General features: G+C 37.8%; 1 protein-coding gene across 7 annotated transcripts in view; it reads left to right on the top strand.

Moving 5' to 3' along the window:
* Nucleotides 1-19,584, top strand: part of TRPM3 (transient receptor potential cation channel subfamily M member 3) — a 2,946,644-nt gene that overhangs the window by 1,793,759 nt on the left and 1,133,301 nt on the right. For 6 of the 7 annotated variants that reach the window (XM_044064372.1, XM_044064373.1, XM_044064374.1 and 3 more), the window contains one exon: nucleotides 14,349-14,472. In XM_044064372.1, coding sequence (XP_043920307.1) covers nucleotides 14,349-14,472 — 124 coding nt within the window. Of the gene's footprint in view, nucleotides 1-14,348; nucleotides 14,473-17,852; nucleotides 18,857-19,584 lie in introns of those variants that run through there. The other variant, XM_044064378.1, reaches the window with a different exon arrangement.

The raw sequence follows: 19,584 nt of genomic DNA, 5'->3' as shown, positions 1-19,584 counted from the left end.
AATTGGTCAAGTGAGAGGTATATGTACCGAGCCAAGATCCTACTTAGTGGAATCTGAGGGTATAAAGTGCAGGAGATACTGCAGAAATCTTCTTCCTGTATCAAAAATGATATCACAGCATTGTGCCTGTGCTACAGACTCTAGATCTCATAGAAACCCAATGTTCGTACCGAAGGACGTGTCGCAGTATCCATTCCCATTCCTGATGATGTCCCAGATGTCCCCAAAGTTGAACATTCCTTGATGACAGTCCCCATTGCTAGATCCAATTCTGACATTTATGTTACATGGTCAGGTCATATTTCTAGACCTAGTGTAAAATACACAGCGACCTGGACATAATTGTTTTCTATGTGTGTAACTTTGTATGATTGGATGTCAAATAATTAGTTCTGTATAACTGCATGTCAAAAGATCCTTTCTGTAAATTGCAAGTCATTGAATGCTGTCATTTCATATATGGACTATTTCTCAAAGAGGGATGATGTAGATCAGAGCATGTGTTTGTACCTTTTAAGAAGCATTTCCAGATGTAGCACGTGCATATAAATACTGAGCACATGCAGGCAGCAGTGCGAACCGTGAAATCTGAAAATCCCGAAAACCGAAGCACCAAATTACAAAACCTCACTCCCTTTTTGACCCATGTAGCACTCGTTTCGGTGGTGGAGCGATCGGGAATGCCAAATTTCGATATTTTTACGATGTTTAGGGAAGTCAGCATGATGGAATTTGGCTAAACAGTTTCAGTTTAAGCACATTCAGAAATGTGCCTTTGCACATATAAAGGTATACCATACAAAATATATTGCTTTGTGATTTAAAGGCACTGAACATGAAAAAGTAGTAGCAAGACAAATATTTGTAGAAAGTGGTCATACAAACTGATAAAGCAAGGAATGAAAAGAGATTAGTTTTAATTCATTGTAGCTATGGATTATATAAACTGAGTTGTATAATTTTATATTGTAATGCTTTAAAGATCAGCAAAGAGTATTTTCAAATATATCATTAAGGTAAATGCATTTAAAAGAAACTTGGTATGCATCCCCTGTAGCTGAACCACAATTGCATAACACTGGCCCAGGAATAAATAGTGCATCAAATTAAATATTATACTTAAAAGAAAACAGTTAGACTCAGAAAGGGTAGTAATTAATGGGATGTATGCTTTATTGGCAGCATTACTGCTCTAAGCATGTGTTATTGAATTTAGAAAAGTAGAAATTCCACTATGTGCTTTTATGTTTTGTTTCTTTATTCAGAGGCTTACATTTTTAGAAGTGTTATAAATCTGCCATCTTTCTTTCTGTTTAAAAGTGCTAGTGACATAATGTGAAAACCTTTCAATTATGAATTGGTAACTGTCATTAGCTTTGCAAAGTGGAAGAATATGTTTGAGACTTGGAAAGCAGAACATTTTGGCGTTCTATTAAAGTGTGCAGCTGTTAGCTTTGTGGTGCAGTGGTTAGCATTGTGGTACAGCAGTTAGCATTGTCACCTCACAGCAAGAGGTTCTCCAGTTCAATTCTCAGCTGGGGTGCCTTCTGTGTGGAGCATGCATGTACTCCCTGCAGTCATGTGGGTTCCCCCGGGAGCTCCAATTTCCTCCCACATTCCAAAGACATGTACGAGGTGGATTGGGCATTCTAAATTAGCCATAGCTGAGAGTGTGTACATGAGTGAGTGGTATGAATGAACTACGACGGCAATGATAGCCACCCAGAGGTGTAAACCTTGGCTCAAGATGATTGTCGCTACAAAAGTGACACCCCAATCCCATGTGCAAAAATGAGAAAAGGAGTTAAGGATGGATGGATGGATTTCAAAGGCTTTAAATATATGAGTTTATGAATTTCTTTTTCTCCACTGGATAATTAATGGCAGTGACAGATAAAGTATACTTTGGAACCTGTCCTGTTTTGAAACCATGACCCCAAATACACACGCAAACACATTTTAGGACCATGCATAAATGCCTGTGTTTTTTTTTTTTGGATTCACCTTTCTGATTGTCTTGAATTCCATTTCTTGTTTAATACAGCAATATGTATTTAGAACATGCTTTAAATTTGCAGTTTTGGTCATTTTTTCAGTAAGCAATGCAATAAAATGTATTAACCAATAATAAAAAAGTATTTATTTCAGAAAAGTGTAACTATAATATGCCACTCAAACTGTTATTATAATCCACCAGTATCCGAACTCATCAATTATGGGCAATTTATTGACATGTTTGATTGTGATAAAAATGGCCACAGTTAAGTATTCTAATTTGCTTTATAAAAATATATACTAGTCCTGCAATAGCAGACTAATGACTTCACTTTATCCATTCGGCATAGGTTCATAGAAGATTACTAGGCTAATGCCACTAGAGTCCTTAAAGGCCTAGCTATGTTTATATCCTGTGTTGCCCCAGCTGTCAATGATTAAGTGAATGAAGTTCACAGAGGTAAGGTCTATGGTAGTTAGCACTGACTTCCTCTGTCCAGGAGAGACATGGGCACCACCCCAGGAGTAAATTTGCAGTCATCCATCCATTGACCTAGGTTGTTTTTGAAGAGGATCAAGGAGGGGCTCTGTTTCATGTGACTTGGAAGCTTGTTCCAGAGAAGTGGCAGTCTCTGGGAGATGTATCTATCTCTTCAGGTTGAAATGTTCATGTCAGAGGATAGGTTAAGATCCCTGTAAAAAGTGACCCTCATGCAATTTTACATCTGGGCTGGGACAGAGACTGCCCTGTAAGCCAAGCACAGGTCACCCCTTAGCAACCTGTAGGAGACAGAATACAATGATATAAGACTTGTTTTGTGTTCCCTGTAATTTATTGGCGAGAAACCTCTGTGGTCTCTCCAGTTGTTACAGGTGTCTGGTAAAGTACATGCAGAAGGGAGCATTATACTAAATTACTGGTCTGATGAGGGCTACATATAATGCAATTATAACATCCTTAGATCTAGAGGTGATGCCTTTACTTATAACATGTCCCACATAGAAGGATTTCCTTAGTATTGGGGATATGTGATGGTCAAAGTTCAGATTGCTATCAACTTTAGTATCCAGATCATGTACCACTGGGTCTACACTTTTGAGGGTGCTGCCTATAATTTAATTAGTAGGGATGTTAGCTTTCCCAAAAGGAATAATAAATAGTGCATTTTCTGCATTTAACTTATATCTGTGGCTTTGGCACCAATCATTTGTCTGTGTTAACCCTTCCTGCAGTATATTAACATTGTTGGGCAACTCAATGATTGCTCCTAATTTGCAATCATCAGCAAACTTGGTCAGCCATAGGCTGTCCAAGTTTGCTTGAACCTCTGAGAAATAAATTCTGAACAGTAAAAGGCCCAGCACAGAACCCTGTGGTACACCACTGGTGACTGGTCTTTTGCTAGAGGTGAAGTCATCCAGTTTGACAGTATGTGTCCTGCCTGTGAGCCAGTTAGCTACCCATCTAGTAATGTAGGGCTTCATTGGTTCATAGGTGTTTACTAGGCTAATAACCACAAGGGCCTTTTTAAGCCTAGCCATGCATCCCAAATCTCTGACAAGTTTTGATACCCTTGGTAAGTGTAAGCAGGGGCTTGGATGATGAAAGATTTACAAGCTAGGGCCTAGGAGATGAACTATTTACAGGTTGCCTGTGTCCATTAGAGACATAGTTGCCAAACCAGGGATGAATTTCCTGTTCCCCATCCAGTTGTCCAAGTTGCACTTGAATTGGGTTATGGAGGAACTCTGCTTCACATGGATTGGGAGCTTGTTCCAGAAATGGGGTAATGTCTGGGTTACATACTTGTGTCTCCAGCAGGTCCTGTGTATATCAAAGGCAAGGTTTAAGTGTTTAGAACAGGTAATTCTGGTGCTGTTTGTTTTGCAAGTATGCAGGAGGTCCATCAGAGTGGTGTCTGACAATGCCCTGTATGTTGGGCATAAATCTCCCCTAAAAATTCTGTAGGAGACAGAATACAGGTATAGAGCCTTGAGGTGGTCTGCATAGGACATTTTACTTAAGCCCTATATTCGTTTAGTGAGAAACCTCTGTGGACATTCCAATTGTTGGATATGCCTGGTTAGGTACATACCAAAGGGGGCATTTTACTCAATAACAGGTCTGATGAATGTCGAATACAGTGGAACAATGACTTCCTTGGACTTAGATGCCATACCTTTGTTTGTAAGTTGTGCAGCATAGAATGATTTCCTCTCTGCTGTAGATAAATGATGGTCAAAGGCTAGATTAATGTGAATGTGTGTCCCTAAGTTTCTGACTACTGGGTCATCTCTAAGAGGTGTGTTGTCAATATGATAGTTACCAGGGGTGGATGACTTCCTGAAGTATACTATTATGCATTTCTTGACAATTAGTTTTAGTCCATGCCTCTGACACCGGTTGTTTGTCTGTGTCAGCCCCTCCTGGAGAAAATTTGTGTTAGTGTGGGATTCAATGACAGCTCCTAATTTGCAGTAATTTGCAAATTTAGTCAGCCAGAGACCACTGACATTGGCCCTGACTTCAAAAAAGTAAATGCCAAAAAGGAGCGGTCCAGGGACTGATCCCTGAGGGACTCCACTTGTGACTGACCTCTTTCTAGAGTTAGACTCCCCAATTCTAACTTCCTGGGTCATGTCTGTGAGCAAGTTGACTATCCACTAGGTGACATACAAGTTAGTACTTAATCTCTTGAGTTTCTCAACAATGCCCAAGTGGGGTGTTGTGGCAAATACTTTGGCCACTTCAAGGTAGGCAGTGTGAACTATTTTACCCTCAATTGCTTTGCTGACCTTCTCAAAGAAGTCCACCAGGCTGAGTAGGCATGATCTGCCCTTGACAAAACCAAGCTGGGTTGAGTCCAGTGTCTGGAGGTTTACTGTATCACTGTAGATCATTTCCATGATAATTTTTTTCATGACTTTACATATAAGACTAGTGAGACTTATGGGTCTGTAATTTCCAGGGTCTGTAGATGGCCAACCTTTCTGCAGGGGGATGACTGTTGCTGTTCTCCATTCATGAGGCACAAAGCCTGTTTGGAGGCTATAGTTAAGTAGCAATTTCAGAGGCCCTGATAGGTCATTTTTCATACTATTTAGTAGGCATCCTGAGATATTGTCTGAGCCCATAATGCAGCGTTCTTGGCCTTGGAGAGAGAATTAAGGACCTGTCCCCTCGTGATAGCGGGGGAGTTATTTGATGGTATTTCCTGAGGGAAGGTTGAAGGGGAGAGAGAGGTAGTTGAAGCTGAATTTATCAGCCAGTAGGTTTGCTATATCTTCCGGCTTAGTATTGGTGGCTCCATTTACATTGAGCTCTGCACACAATTGTGTATTGACTTTGAGGTTGTAGACATAGCTAAAGAATGCCTTGTGGTTGCCTTTGGCTTAGGAGGCCAAATTCACCTCAAATTTGGCTTTCATAAACTTTATCTTGTCCTTTGAAATTGGAGAGTTCCTGTGAAGTACTTGAGTTGGGGATTGTGCCAAATTCCTTTGCTAGGTCAAGATAGGTGGTATGCACTGTCTTTCCCTTGTCCAGGGCCTTGGTCACTTTCTCAAAGAAGTCAACCATGTTTAACAGGTATGATCTAACTTTAACAAATCCAAACAGAGTTTGGTCCAGAGTTTGGAGATTACCTATATCCTTGTTAATAAGTTCTCTCCCTTTTTTAGTTTCTCCAGGTCTTTTGGGTTTCTAATACTATGATGGGAATGGACCCCATTCTTAAGTCAAAGTATGATTAAAGTTCGTGAAATTAGTATTATTTCAGTCTTTGATGTCAGCCAAAAGTGCTCTTTGTAGCACCCGTGATGTGCCCAGTAATGACTCCTTCTGTAATTCATATGGGTTTACATGGATAGATTCTTTTCTATAAGACCTATTGCTCCTACTACTATTGGAACTGCATGAGTATCTTTCTTCCACATTGCTTTCATTTCTGCCTGAAGATCCTGATATTTTTTGACTTTGTGTCTCTCTTTGTATGCATGGCACTGTAGTCATTGGGTGTGGTGATCTCAATGATCAGTGCTACTTTTGTCTTCTTTTCTTGGACCACTATATCCGGTTTTCTAGCATCTATCTTTTGAGCTGTTGGTAGTGGGTCATCCCATGTGATATAAACTTCATCATTTTCTATGATGCTTTGTGGCTTATGTTATCAGTGTTTAACAGCCACTTCAGTACCATAATGTCTACATAATCCCAAGTGCAACAGTCTCATCACATTATTATGCCTTTCAATATACAGTCCTTCTGCCATTAGTGTGTCACAACCAGCAACTAGGTGTGCGACTGTTTCTAATTTGGTTTTACAAAACCTACATAAGTTCCATAATGATTCTTTCTATGGCCTTGCAGATGTGGCTGATAATCCCCCTTTTTGCAGAGGGATTTCTGTTCCTGCCCTGCATTCCAACAAAACATAGCCAGTTTACAGGTTAGGGTTAAAAAGGAATCCAAGTGAGTCTGCTAGGTCATGTTTTAAGTTGTTTAAAAGGCAACCTGGGATGTTGTCTGGTCCCTTTGATGCTGTGTTTTTGGCCTTGGAGAGTGTCAAGATTATCTGCTGTCTTGAGATAATAGACTGAGGAATGGTGGCAGGTATACTTTGGGGGTTGACTGGAGGGGACAGGGGGTAAAGTTTGCTCAAAATCTGTCAGCTAGCAGGTTGGCTATTACCTCTGGTTCAGTACAGGTAGTGCCATCCACAACCTGTTCAGCTCATAGCTGGGTATTCCCTTTTAGACTTCCGATGTAGTTAAAGAATGCCTTGTGATTATCCTTAGCTAAGGAGGCTATTTTTACTTTGTAATTAGCTTTGGAGGATTTGACAAGCTCTGTAATTTGTTCGTTTAAGCTAGAGATGGATTTCTTCTATTGCTAGCCAGTTCCCTCTTGTTCTTAGACATTAGTTTCTTTATCTTGTTGTATAGCCTATTTATACTAGGGATTCACCAGGGTGGCTTGCTTTTTAGGAAAGATTTGGCTTTATTTTGGTCAGGTACAGCTGATTCTATACTGCTTAAGTGGTTATACAGGGCATTGGTATACACCTCTGCATAGAAGTCCATGTTATCTGCATTCAAGGGCTTTGAAACTTCAGGGTCAGTTATTTTTATCCTCAGACATCCCACAAATCCAGCAATTATGCCCATGTATTTATTGCATTCTTCTGAGATGTATGTGTCAAAAAAAAACAATAATAATGAAAGTAACATATTTTCAGATGTCTTCACAAAAGCACACAGTATGCCATAGTAAAGCATTCCAGCTTAATTCACACAAGTATTCACATTATTTCTAAAAATCCAAATTAAAGATATTTTTAAGAATAACCAGATAATAAGAATACAAGGTACTTTCATCCAAAGATAGTCCCCAACAGCAGTTATAGACACTTTATTAATTGTGTACATCCCTTATTGTTATGAAGAAATAAATGACATGCACTTTATTGGTCACCTTGGATGAATTACTTGCAATTGTATAGATAACACTAGCATCATAACCACAAGGCCCAGCTATGTATAGTTCAGTTTAAAAAGAAGAATATTTATGATGAGCATAAGAAAATAATAACCACTTTATAGCATATACTAAGCCGATATGCACAATCTCTAAAGAAGTAAAAATCATAAGAATAATTCCAAACTAATGAGTGCTATTACTGATGCAGATATTGCTGTTGGCAAATAACTTTGCATTTCATTGCTTTATCTGCAAATGTAGTGCCTACTGCGCTTGAAGAATAAAATGATTTATGTTTCATTTAAAAAACTGGTGGGTTGATGATATTGCCGTACAATTTCCTGAGCTAGATCAATACACTACAATATGGAATGGTTGGCAAAAAACTGCCACCCACTCCTAGTTTGTTTCTAGGCATGCAGTCCAAGAGACCATTAAGGAGCCTAGCCCAGGTTTCTAATTGATTCAAAGCACTTTCTAGCTAAGGGGTTGAGTGACTTGTTCAAAGTCACACAATAGTTAAATGAAGGTGGAAAGATTCAAGCCCTGCACCTGTGGTATAGGAAATAGCATATTTTAGTCTGCAGTATAATAGCTTTTGATTAAATGCAAAAATCTTTTCCAATCCTTGCCAGTCTGGTTATGTAGAGAAGACTGTATCTTGAGAGGTGTTGAACACTCTCTTGAACAGTAGTTTCTTGATACTGTGTTAAGGTGAGGAAACAAATTGAACACACTCTTGTATGTATCAAAAGCAGGAAGTTTGAATTGTGCATAAGGTAAGTGGCTGGTGTGGAGACATACTTCTCCACTGTCCCGAATTTAACAGAATATCCATATTTTTGTCTCATATGTTTGGTGTGTTCCTCACAAAAAGTTGTGGTTTTCTGGTAAACCAGTGAAGGCTGAAGTAACAAAATAATAAAAGACATTTAAATTTCAGACTTTGCATCTTTCAGAAACTACATGTTAATTCACAGCTTATTGTTCTAGCAACTTTCTAAGCTTATAACAACAAAATTTAAAATCTGTACCTGATTTTGCACTATTTCCCCCAATTATTTTTGGATCTGTCCAGATTTTTTGTGCTAAGTAGGGTTGCCACTTTTCATTGTGGGTAAAACCAGATTTAGGCCACACTCCTCACACCTTCCATTCCCTGCCCACTTTTTGCCCATTTTGTGACATCATCATAGCATCACACAAAGGGAAATGCCCTCTTTTTCCACTTGTGATGCCTTTTTTCTGCAGATTTAATAACTGTGATAGTCTGTTTCTTTTTTTTTTTTTTTGAAAGAGAATACAGGAGTTTGTACAGTGTTTACTGGACTATTGGACAATAAGTTTGATTTCTGGATAGTCAGGAAAAGAAAGGGTAGGTGGCAATGCTGGTGATACGATGCTGAGTAGTATGGGTGGGAATGTGTGCAAGAACTGGTGGTTTGGGGTTAGAGTAAAGGACTTAGAAGGAGATTTAGTCATGCATGTGTTTGCTGCTTAGAGTTAGATTAAGGTCTATTTAAATAAGATTTAGTGGTGTGCATGTGTGTGTGTGTGTGTGTGTGTGTGTGTGTGTGTGTGTGTGTGTGTGTGTGTGTGTGTGTGTGTGTGTGTGTGTGTGTGTGTGTGTGTGCCTCTACAAGTGCTCACAAATCTCTGGGAGTGCTAATAATTTTTTTTGAGTATGTGTGTTTTTGCAGGTCTGGGCTAGCGTAAGGACTAGGTTAGGGGAAAAATGTTGTAGTACATGTGTTTGATGCTTCAAGTCTGTGTTTGAGTGTCTTCTGTAGTGATATTGTTAGGGAAAGGTGTTGTTCAGAAGTTAATGTATAAGGTTAGAGTTAGTGGCAAAAGCAGGGACAGTATAAGTGTTTGCACAAATGAGCAAGTGAGGTGGGGGGCAAAGACATGATTAATATGAATGACAATTATCCATCCATTTTAACATTCCCCTATATCAACTGAAAGAAGGACACCCTTTCATTTAGCACCAAAGCAACATAACTATAAATAAATGGAAAAAGGTGTATTCTGCTTCACATGTACTAGAAGCAGTCTGTTTATAAACCCCCAAATGTGAAAACTGCTAAGATGAAATAGAATCCGAGCCAGTTCACAAAAGTCTTTATCCTTACATCCAACCTTCCAATATACGTCAGTATTTCATAATGTGTTATCCTGAACAAAACAATGTCTACAAATGTATGTATCAGCCCTTCCATTACAAATGGCTAATCATCTAACAGCCTCTTATATGACATACAAAAATAATAAAATCTGCAGTCCCTACAACACTGCCCACTTTGTGGAATCAAATCATTCTTGTTAATATTTATCAGCTTAGACTATGTCATCTTTTAATATTTCCACCCTCATTTGCAGCAACCCATCTGTACTTAGATGTTCTTCTCCATTGTAGAAATGTCATCTTGTAAGATACAGACTGATTAGCGATGGCAATTCCTAATCAAACATTCAGTCTGACAGATGTGTGCGTGTGTGTCCACCCCTTAAAATTATTGCTGGTGTTTTCAGTATCTTACTAACAGTATCTTGACCCTATCTACAGGCTTTATGTTTGTTCAAATAAGACACATCGAGCAGGAGTTATATGTTTTCCCCTTCATACATTACATCTGGCATCAGTGTAGTGGTGCAGGCCTAAAGACAAAAAAAAAAGAAAACCAACTACTAGGCAGCTATTGAAGAAAAGAAACCTCCTTGTTTGACTCACAGTGAGTATTAATGATATAAATGTGTGATAGCATTGATTTGCTAATTTTCCCACATTTTAATAGCACTATTACCACCTAGCTCATGCATACAATGCACTGACTCCTTAATCTATCTACAACTACATCAAGTACTAGGAAACAGATATGGAGTCAATCACATTTTTAAATTTGGCAGCCCAGCTAGCAGCCACAGAAACATTGCCTTTGGAAATAGTCAGCAATGAGCAGTGTGCCTAGAGGTACAATAAATTTATTCTTAAAAAGGGTTAAGCATTTACTGAACATTTTTTCATAACTCCTTATGGAAATGTATGTATGCAAAGAAGGAACTGCAAAATTTTTTGTGTTTTGCTTTGTGCTTCAGCTGATAGAAAACTAGTTAGTTTTAATTAAATTGAAAAAATAATACAAATAAAGATTTGAATCTATAGGAACTGCATCCCTGCAGACCAGTAACACCAGCTATCTCTGTTTATAGCAGCAACACAGTACAGGTGCATCAGACTGACAGTACTAAGTAAAAAACACAGTGTATGTCACACAAAGCAAATGTACACACAGATGCATGCAGCCAAATTAAAGACATCCCTTGCATTGTACATACTTAGTAAAGCAGCAACAAATAATGTTGTGCGCTTGGTATCAGTACAAGTACAGCCCCAAGTAACAAACAGTGTATGTCACACAAAGCAAGAATACACACAGACGCATGCAGCCAAAATAAAGACATGACTTGCATTGTACATAGTAAAACAGAAACAGCTAATGTTGTGCACTTGGTATCTAAAAGTACAAGTAACCTAGGGTGTGACTGCTATGGCTAGGAAGACTTGTGTAGTTGTGAGATAAACCTTGATGAATGTGTAGTTCTTTGTGTATCTTGTGTATTTTGTGGCCTCCATGTTCCAATATAATACAATTACTTAAATGTCTCCTCCTCCAGTTGGCCATAGATTCAAAAGTAAGGGTTTTACACTGTTTTTCTTGTCAAGTCCCTTTCCCTGCTGTGACCAAGGGCTTAATGTTTAAACTTATTCTTCAAAAGGTTTTTTTTTGTATTTTGCTGGTAAAAAAAAACACAGCAACTTGTTCAACCACTCACAAAAGTACACTGCTTGCATTCACTCAGAAAAACATGTTGTCAGCTAATGCACTGCACTTGAACAGTTTGGGGTGACATTTCCTCAATTCTTGATACAGCAACCAATCCATCAGCAGCGACTATGAAATTGAAGGTAAACCTGTCAGAGAACTGGAATCCCTGAATTCAATGTTTTGAGCTATATCTTGCTTTACTTGGCTTCAGGGACAAGGTAGAAAATGTCTAGTAGTTCATATTTTATACTACAATCAAAAACACAGTTAAAGTATTTAATACATTATTTTCTTTAAAAAGATATGAAAAATCACAAATCGATGCACTGAAAAGTAAAGTTGGGGTACTGTGAATTAAAGAACATGCTACCTTATGTAAAATATCAACTTCTCACTAGAATCTGGTGGTTTCAAGAAACTAGTGATGTATGTGTCACTGAATTAAGACATGGATCTCATAATTAAGAATTTTAACAACTGTGTGATTCCTTAATCATCGAACATTCTGTGACAAATGTGATGATCACATAAGAGGATGACTAGGTTAAGAAAATGTGACCTAACACTAGAAATAACCATAGCTGTATGTTGTATGAGAGAGTTGTCTAATCTGCAATTAAAATACATTACTGAAGAGTTGAAAGTGATTAATGCTGACACTATATAAGAAAGTAAAGTAAAAACAATGCCTAGAAAGGGTAAAGGTAAATGTAAAAATGGAGACAACCACCTGATAGCTAAGATGGTGCCTGGTATCCAGATATTTTACCGGGTAAATTTGAATGATGCAAGTTTGCCTTTACCTTAAAACATCCTTGGTTAGAGATATATTTTTGAGACTGTTTGGGGATTTTATCTTCACCAGAAGCATTTCAAAGTGTATTAGCTAACATGACTGAAGCCCTGGAAGGTGTTATAAATATTATTGATGACAGTATATTATAGTGACGAAACTAGTGGGCAGATTATACTCACAATATTTGAAGCTAAACAAAGACAAGTATCGTACTGGAGTACAGTAACAACTTTGAAGGACGAGATCCGATATGACTTATCTACTGAGACACAGAAAAAGAGATATTATACAATGGTATTGTTATGTACTTATCAGACACAATAATACGTCAATAAATATTTTTGTAGGAAAGAAGCATTTGCATGATAGAATATGGAACGTCTGATTTATGAATTATTGCAACATTTCATTACTGCATGCTTGATCAGTGTACGTGGGTTTTGAGTTACTCCAGGAGTCATGTTACATCAAAATCATAGCATAACATAACATAAATTAGACCATTCCTTACTGCATGGGTCCCAGCCATTTTCTGATCACCTGCTTTTCTCAATACCTTCACACTTTTATCTTTTTGTTGGGAATTATAATGTAGATTATGAAGTGTGTCAGTTGCCTTATTCTGGACTGTCTCTGCATGATGATTTTTCAGACAGTAACTTCTCAAAACCGAATACAATATTCTTTGTGAGTTTCAACCACTAAGTTTTACAGTGGGATTATGTCATCGGCTGCCCTGCTGAGGCCATGTCTGTGTTCACCATAGTATCCCAGTTTCCATCCACTAATGTGTTTTCTTTGTCCAACACCAAATTAAGTACTATAAATCCCATCTATCACTGATGCTTTGCATTTGTTAATGACAATACTCTTTTTATTCACTCTTCTTCATGCTGGAGTTCAGTGCTACTCCCAGAAACATTCATTTGTCACATTTATTTAAGTACTGCCTATCCCAGGGTTTATTTTTATCTTTTATTTTTATCATTTCTGTTGTAAGTGACAACTTACCTAGACTTAAAACATGTACAAATAAAACTGATACAGACCTGTGCCACCCTCCTTAGCATCAAAATGGTAGTGTAGGTGGTAAACTAGATAATTCTGAGTTCTCATAGTGAGGAAAAGGCATAGACAGCAGTCAATATAATCTGTTTATCGTATATTGTAGGGATGAGGAGCAGGCATGGACAGTAGTGACAGCAGTCAATATAAGCTATTTATCATATATTGTAGGGATGAGGAGCAAGCATAGACAGTAGTGACAGCAGTCAATATAATCTGTTTATCATATATTGTAGGGACGAGGCGCAGGCATGGACAGTAGTGACAGCAGTCAATATAAGCTGTTTATCATATATTGTAGGGATGAGGAGCAGGCATGGACAGTAGTGACAGCAGTCAATATAAGCTGTTTATCATATATTGTACGGACGAGGAGCAGGCATAGACAGTAGTAACAGCAGTCAATATAAGCTGTTTATAATATATTGTAGGGATGAGTAGCAGGCATGGACAGTAGTGACAACAGTCAATATAAGCTGTTTATCATATATTGTAGGGATGAGGAGCAGGCATGGACAGTAGTGACAACAGTCAATATAAGCTGTTTATCATATATTGTAGGGACGAAGAGCAGGCGGGGACAATCGTGACAGCAGTCAATATAAGCTGTTTATCATATATTGTAGGGACGAGGAGCAGGCATGGACAGTGTGACAGGAGTCAATATAAGCTGTTTATCACATATGGTAGGTATGAGGAGCAGGCATGGACAGCAATGTCGGCAGTCAATATAAATGAACAGTAGTGTCAGCAGTCAATATAAGCTGTTTATCATCTATTGTAGAGACTTTTTAATATATCTGATGAATTGTACATGTGTTTTTGAAGGCAATATCTGCTGCTCATAGACATGTTTCACTTATATAGGCTGCTTTCTATTTATAGGTTCATAGGTTCATAGATTAGTACTAAGCTAACTGCCCTTGTGAGCCATTTTAAGCCTAGCCAATTATCCCTTGTGAGACTCAAGCCCTGCACCTTGTGCTTGCAAGGCAAACACCTTAACCATTAGGCCACCCTCTCAACCCTAATGGGTTATTATGCTAAAATTTTTATTTATGCTAAAATGAAATATGGTATATACATTTCCTGTTGTTTCTAATTGTCTATAAATGCTCTTTTGATGCTGTTGAATGTAACTGTAACATTTTCTCTCTCCCTCTCTTCTTTATGGACTTGCTAGACTCATCAATGAGACGCTGAGAGATCAGTTGCTGGTTACAATACAGAAGACCTTTAATTACAACCGCCCGCAAGCACAGCACCTCTTCATGATTCTAATGGAGTGCATGAAGAAGAAAGAATTGGTATGGATGATTTCTAAATTGAAATCTGTTTAATATGCATTAGAAATTCAAAAAATATAAACACTCTCCTTGAATTGTTTTACTAAGCAAGCAAATACAAAATAAATGAGGTTCTTCTATATTTAGCATAGAAACAGTTTCATCTTTTGAACCAGAATTAAAAAAAAAGCATTAACTGTGTATTGTTTGCTGTTTCAAAATGAAAAAGGTTCTGTCTAGTGGGAATGAATTATGCATATATATTTTAAAAACATCTGAATGTGCAATAGGTAGAAATGCAGCTTCTTGTTAACATGTACAAGTAGATGCAGCAATATTGTGGAATGCAGTTTTTGTTACTGTTTATGTTTGGGGGCATGTTTTCTTCATTCATCTTTTCAAGACTTGTTTCATAGTATCCCAGTTTTATCAGATGCCAATCCTGCTATATTTTTAAATTAAAATATTTGTAGCACTTAATGAAATCATACATTTCTTCTACAGAATGTGTAACATTTTTTTAATTCAGTCTTAAGTTAAACAGATTTTTGTAATCAAAAACATCCTATATTTTTTATTTGTTTTTGCATACAAATTATTTTTATTTAGTTTTCTCTTTGGACACTGGTCTGTCTCATTTTCACCTAGTGATCACACCTGCTTCAGCCATAGCCAAACACTGTAGTTTTAACTTTCTGCCTAAACTGACGTGTAACATCACTGAATCCATCTCCCAGCATAAGTACACTAGGAACAGGGACTTCTACATAGAGAAATATTACAATATCGGTTGTACAAAGGCCAGCTGTGTTTCTAGAAATCATAAAGGACTCATGCAGTACTTTGATATGGCTGTTGTGAAACTGAGATAAACAAGAAGCTCTCCTCCTCTTCTTCTTCTTCCACGCTGGCCCAAAATAAAAAATGTGACAATGCAGTTGGCTCCCAGGTCACTCCCTGCTTCCTGATTATATATTATATTATATGAAGGTATGAATGCCAAGCATCAGTCCCCTCACCTGTACTTCATTCGCCAGAAACTGAGCACTTTATCCTTCCCACTGCAGCATGCCCTCTTGTGATTGAAAACTTTTCCTGACTTTTTTCCTGCATTTCCTGGCAGTATGTTCATGTGGTCTTGACAATGCCAGTGGAACACCTTCGGCTAGAAAATTACAAATGGCTTGTAATCTGAGGCTATAAGCTAAGGTCTTCTTAAGATAACCTTATTAAGAAGTTTTTGGAGAGAATAATTCCATGATGGAATAGTTAGAGCAGCTTATAATCTATATCCCTGCCTAGCTAGATTTGAAAACAAAAACTCTTGTGGTTAACAGTGATAACCACTGGCACATAGCTATTTTTATAACATTTCCCTCCCATCCTGCCACTGGCTTTCAGAATATGTTCCTTCTATCCAGTCCACCCCCACCTCCCCTGGGGATATCAGTAGCTCTTTACCAGAACTCTATAGCCAGGGAGTGTGAACCCCCAATGCTGAAAGCTATCCTGTTGTGGTAGTAGTTGATCATAGTCCCTACCTGGAGGATAGATGTATGATTACCTCACAGCACACATGCTTCTTGTACTTGTTGGACTCCTGAGATACAAGGTTTCTGATCTGTACCATATGTAATATTTGCAGCAGTTCTCCCCCAAACCTCCAACACTGGGATAACTGAGGTGGCCATCAGATGCTTCATCTTGAACTCTTGGCAGGTCTTATCTTGGGTTTGATCTTGTTCCTGACCAAAGATTAGCAACACAGATACCTCCCTGCCATTGGACCAGCCATTCATACATGATTTAGAAGCTAAAGAATTGGCACTTACAACTAATCAAACCTTAGAAGGATAAAAACTCTTGAAAATGGGAAACACTGGGGATAGTAGGTCACAGTAACAATAATAATAGCTGTCTATTGTGAGCATTTAAAGTGGTAAAGTATTTAGGTAAAAATGTCATCTGATTCTGTACATCTCTTTAGCTAAATTTATGTTGACTTAATAAATGACAGACACAACCCCCAGAAGAGACAGTTAATGCAAGTCTTACCATTGGGCTTGGGGAGAGAAGCTCTTGCAGCTGTTTAAATCACAATTGAGCTCGATGTGATGGGTAAACATCTTCAAAATTATCAATATTTTCTATGATTCTGAATTGGCTGGGCATTTTGGTTGCCTGTGTGCAATGGGCCAACTATACTATTTTATATATGATCAAACTTATGTTAAACATACTGTCAGACTCATAGTCAGGTCACATCGCATTTATTTAATACTGAAAACATACAAAAAAGAAGAAATCTACACTTACAAAGGAGGAATGATTTCAAAAGTGCCAAGAAATATGTCAGTTATGGGTTTAATGTGTACAGATATCTAGGTTCTCAGTTTAAGAGGGAGTGGGGGTGAGGCGTTTGCTTCTAGATAATGATGCATGGTGGAGGTCTCTAGGTTATAATTTGATGGAGCAGAGTAGGGGTGATTTCCTTACTATCCTACTTTGCTGTGTTTCCATTGGATGTAGGAGGATTATTTTATTTTTTTCTTCTGTGATTTTGTAGTTTATTGTAATTCAGGAGGATGTATTTGTCCCACTCTGTCACAGTACAACATGTAAATAGCACTGTTGTCCGATAATGTGTCTCTGTGGTGAATAATGGAAGTACCTGGAGTATATACCAGCTGTTTGCATTGTACTGATATATATAACATAATGACTGCATATTAATATAATGAGTTTCTTAGTAGTTGATTTCAAGTCAAGTATGAATAACAGTAACAAATGCTGATGAAAAATATGCTTTTTGATAACAAATACATGTTGTGGTCTCCATAAATCTCTTGATAAGTCATATCAGTTACATAACACAATATCTTGGATTTTCTGCTCAGCCTACATCTGGCCTGTATCATAAAGTTCACTACTGAAATTCTCAGTTTACAGATGCTAATTTATTGACATTCATTTTTTTTTTATGAGATGATAACTTATTCATTCTCTAATGTCCACTTTATCTAATTCAGGCTTGCAGGGCAGCCAGGGCTTATCCTGATATGCATTGGGTGTAAGTCAGTGACCCCATCCTAGATGGGACTGTCATCTTTACAGTCTAGCTGTAAAATGTGCATGGAACAAGATGTGTTTCAGTGTTTGCAATTTAAGCAATTGGGTTTGTCACAATCCATTTTAATCAATGTTTCCTACAATCACATCTATTGATATTTTTAAATGAGTTTGAGATTTTGATGTTCATGTGCTGAAACATTTATTTTTTGTTTGCTTCTTTAAAAAATGTTATGTTTGTTGTTTTATTTTGTGTTTAGTCATTACATTTGCATTTTTCAGCAATGTGCTGCAAATATGGTGCTGGAAAATGGTATTTATTTTTTTTCCAGAGTTTGACCTTCCCCCATGGCTGTATGACCGTATCCTAATGTGGGAACAGCAGAAGAACACACTTATCTTTAAAACCCTTGTTTTCTTTTTGCATTTTGTTCAGTGTTTGTGGATTTATACATTTTTTTTTTGGTTTTAGCTATTCTTGCATATTCCCCATGGCTGTATGAATGCAGCCCCATGTGATCAGAGCAGAATAATATGCTTTCCATCTAAAATCCTTGTTTTGTTTTATTTTTTGCACTCTGCTCTGTGTTTGTGGAGTTCTGCATTTTGGTTTTGGTTTAAACTATATATTTTTTTCAGTTTCTTTTAATTGACATGATTCCTTTATGTTCTGTACTTTCTTATTTAAATCTTATTCTGTCTCTGTACTATATATAAGTGATGCTGTAGGGATAAGGTACTTGTAGTGGTCTACAGTTTTTATTACTTTGTTGTAAAGAGTTTTATACTGATGCAGTTTATTTGGAGAGTTTCGATGTATGCCTGAGTGCATTGCTGCAGTTTTGGTGACATTGAAAATAAGATGTTTTTTGGATAGCCAGATAACAAGGGCTGCAAAAGTCTTTTTTAAGATGTTTTTTAAACATTTGCATTGGTAAAACCATCTGTGTGCAGAACAAGGTTGACTGCATAGAGGATGATGCTATAAGAAGGAATATGTGAGTTTATTTCATTGATAAATAATGAAAATGACATTAGGCTGAGCAGTGAGCTTTCAGTTTTAATGCTGAACGTATTATCTGACATGACAAATTTTAAGCAGCAAAATGTTTTAAAAAACAATGTAGCAGCAGTATCTCAAAGCAGCATAATTGTACTGGAAACTGAGGAATTTTAACATTAAGCTGCTAACATTTGTGTGGTTTTGTGTGAGTGTGTGTGTGTGTGTGTGTGTGTGTGTGTGTGTGTGTGTGTGTGTGTGTGTGTGTATACACATATGCACCCATAGTTGACACCATGAAAGTGTGGTTTTGTGTGTGTGTGTGTGTGTGTGTGTGTGTGTGTGTGTGTGTGTGTGTGTGTGTGTGTGTGTGTGTGCGTGCGTGTGTGTGTGTGTGTGTGTGTGTGTGTGTGTGTGTGTGTGTGTGTGTGTGTGTGTGTGTGTAGATATGCACTCATAGCTGACACCATGAAAGTGTGGTTGTGTGTGTGTGTGTGTGTGTGTGTGTGTGTGTGTGTGTGTGTGTGTGTGTGTGTGTGTGTGTGTGTGTATGCACCCATACCTGACACCATGGAAGTATGGTTGGTTTTCATGTTTTAAACACATAAAATAGAACTGCAAAGGTTTCACTTGCTTGAATATATTTGCGCTGTCATTAAGTAAAATATTCACTCACTAAGTCGCCACAGTAAAAAATTCTCGGTTTATCTGCTAAAATCTAATTGCCTGTAGAGAAAGCCTTTGTTAATTTCTGCAAGTCTTCTGGGTTTTTAATACGACTGGACTGGACCCCATTCCTGAGTCAAAGTATGATTAAAGTTCATGAAATTAGTGTTGTTTCAATTTTTGATATTAGCCAAAAGTGCTTTTCACAGCACCCGCAATGTCCCCAATAATTACTCCTTCTGCAATTCGTATGGCATTACATGTATTGGTACCTCCCAAAGACAGTAAAACACCCCACATACAGCAAGTGCACGGCTCAAGCCAATAGAGGCAACCAAAAGAAAAGAGCCAGCACAGGTCCTGTTTGAAAATAAGTGTATTAAAAAATACACATGATA

Source organism: Protopterus annectens, chromosome 2.part2, assembly GCF_019279795.1.
Source record: "Protopterus annectens isolate FY-2018-M chromosome 2.part2, PAN1.0, whole genome shotgun sequence".
Lineage (NCBI taxonomy): Eukaryota > Metazoa > Chordata > Ceratodontiformes > Protopteridae > Protopterus > Protopterus annectens.
This window is presented reverse-complemented; position numbering and strand designations above follow the sequence as displayed.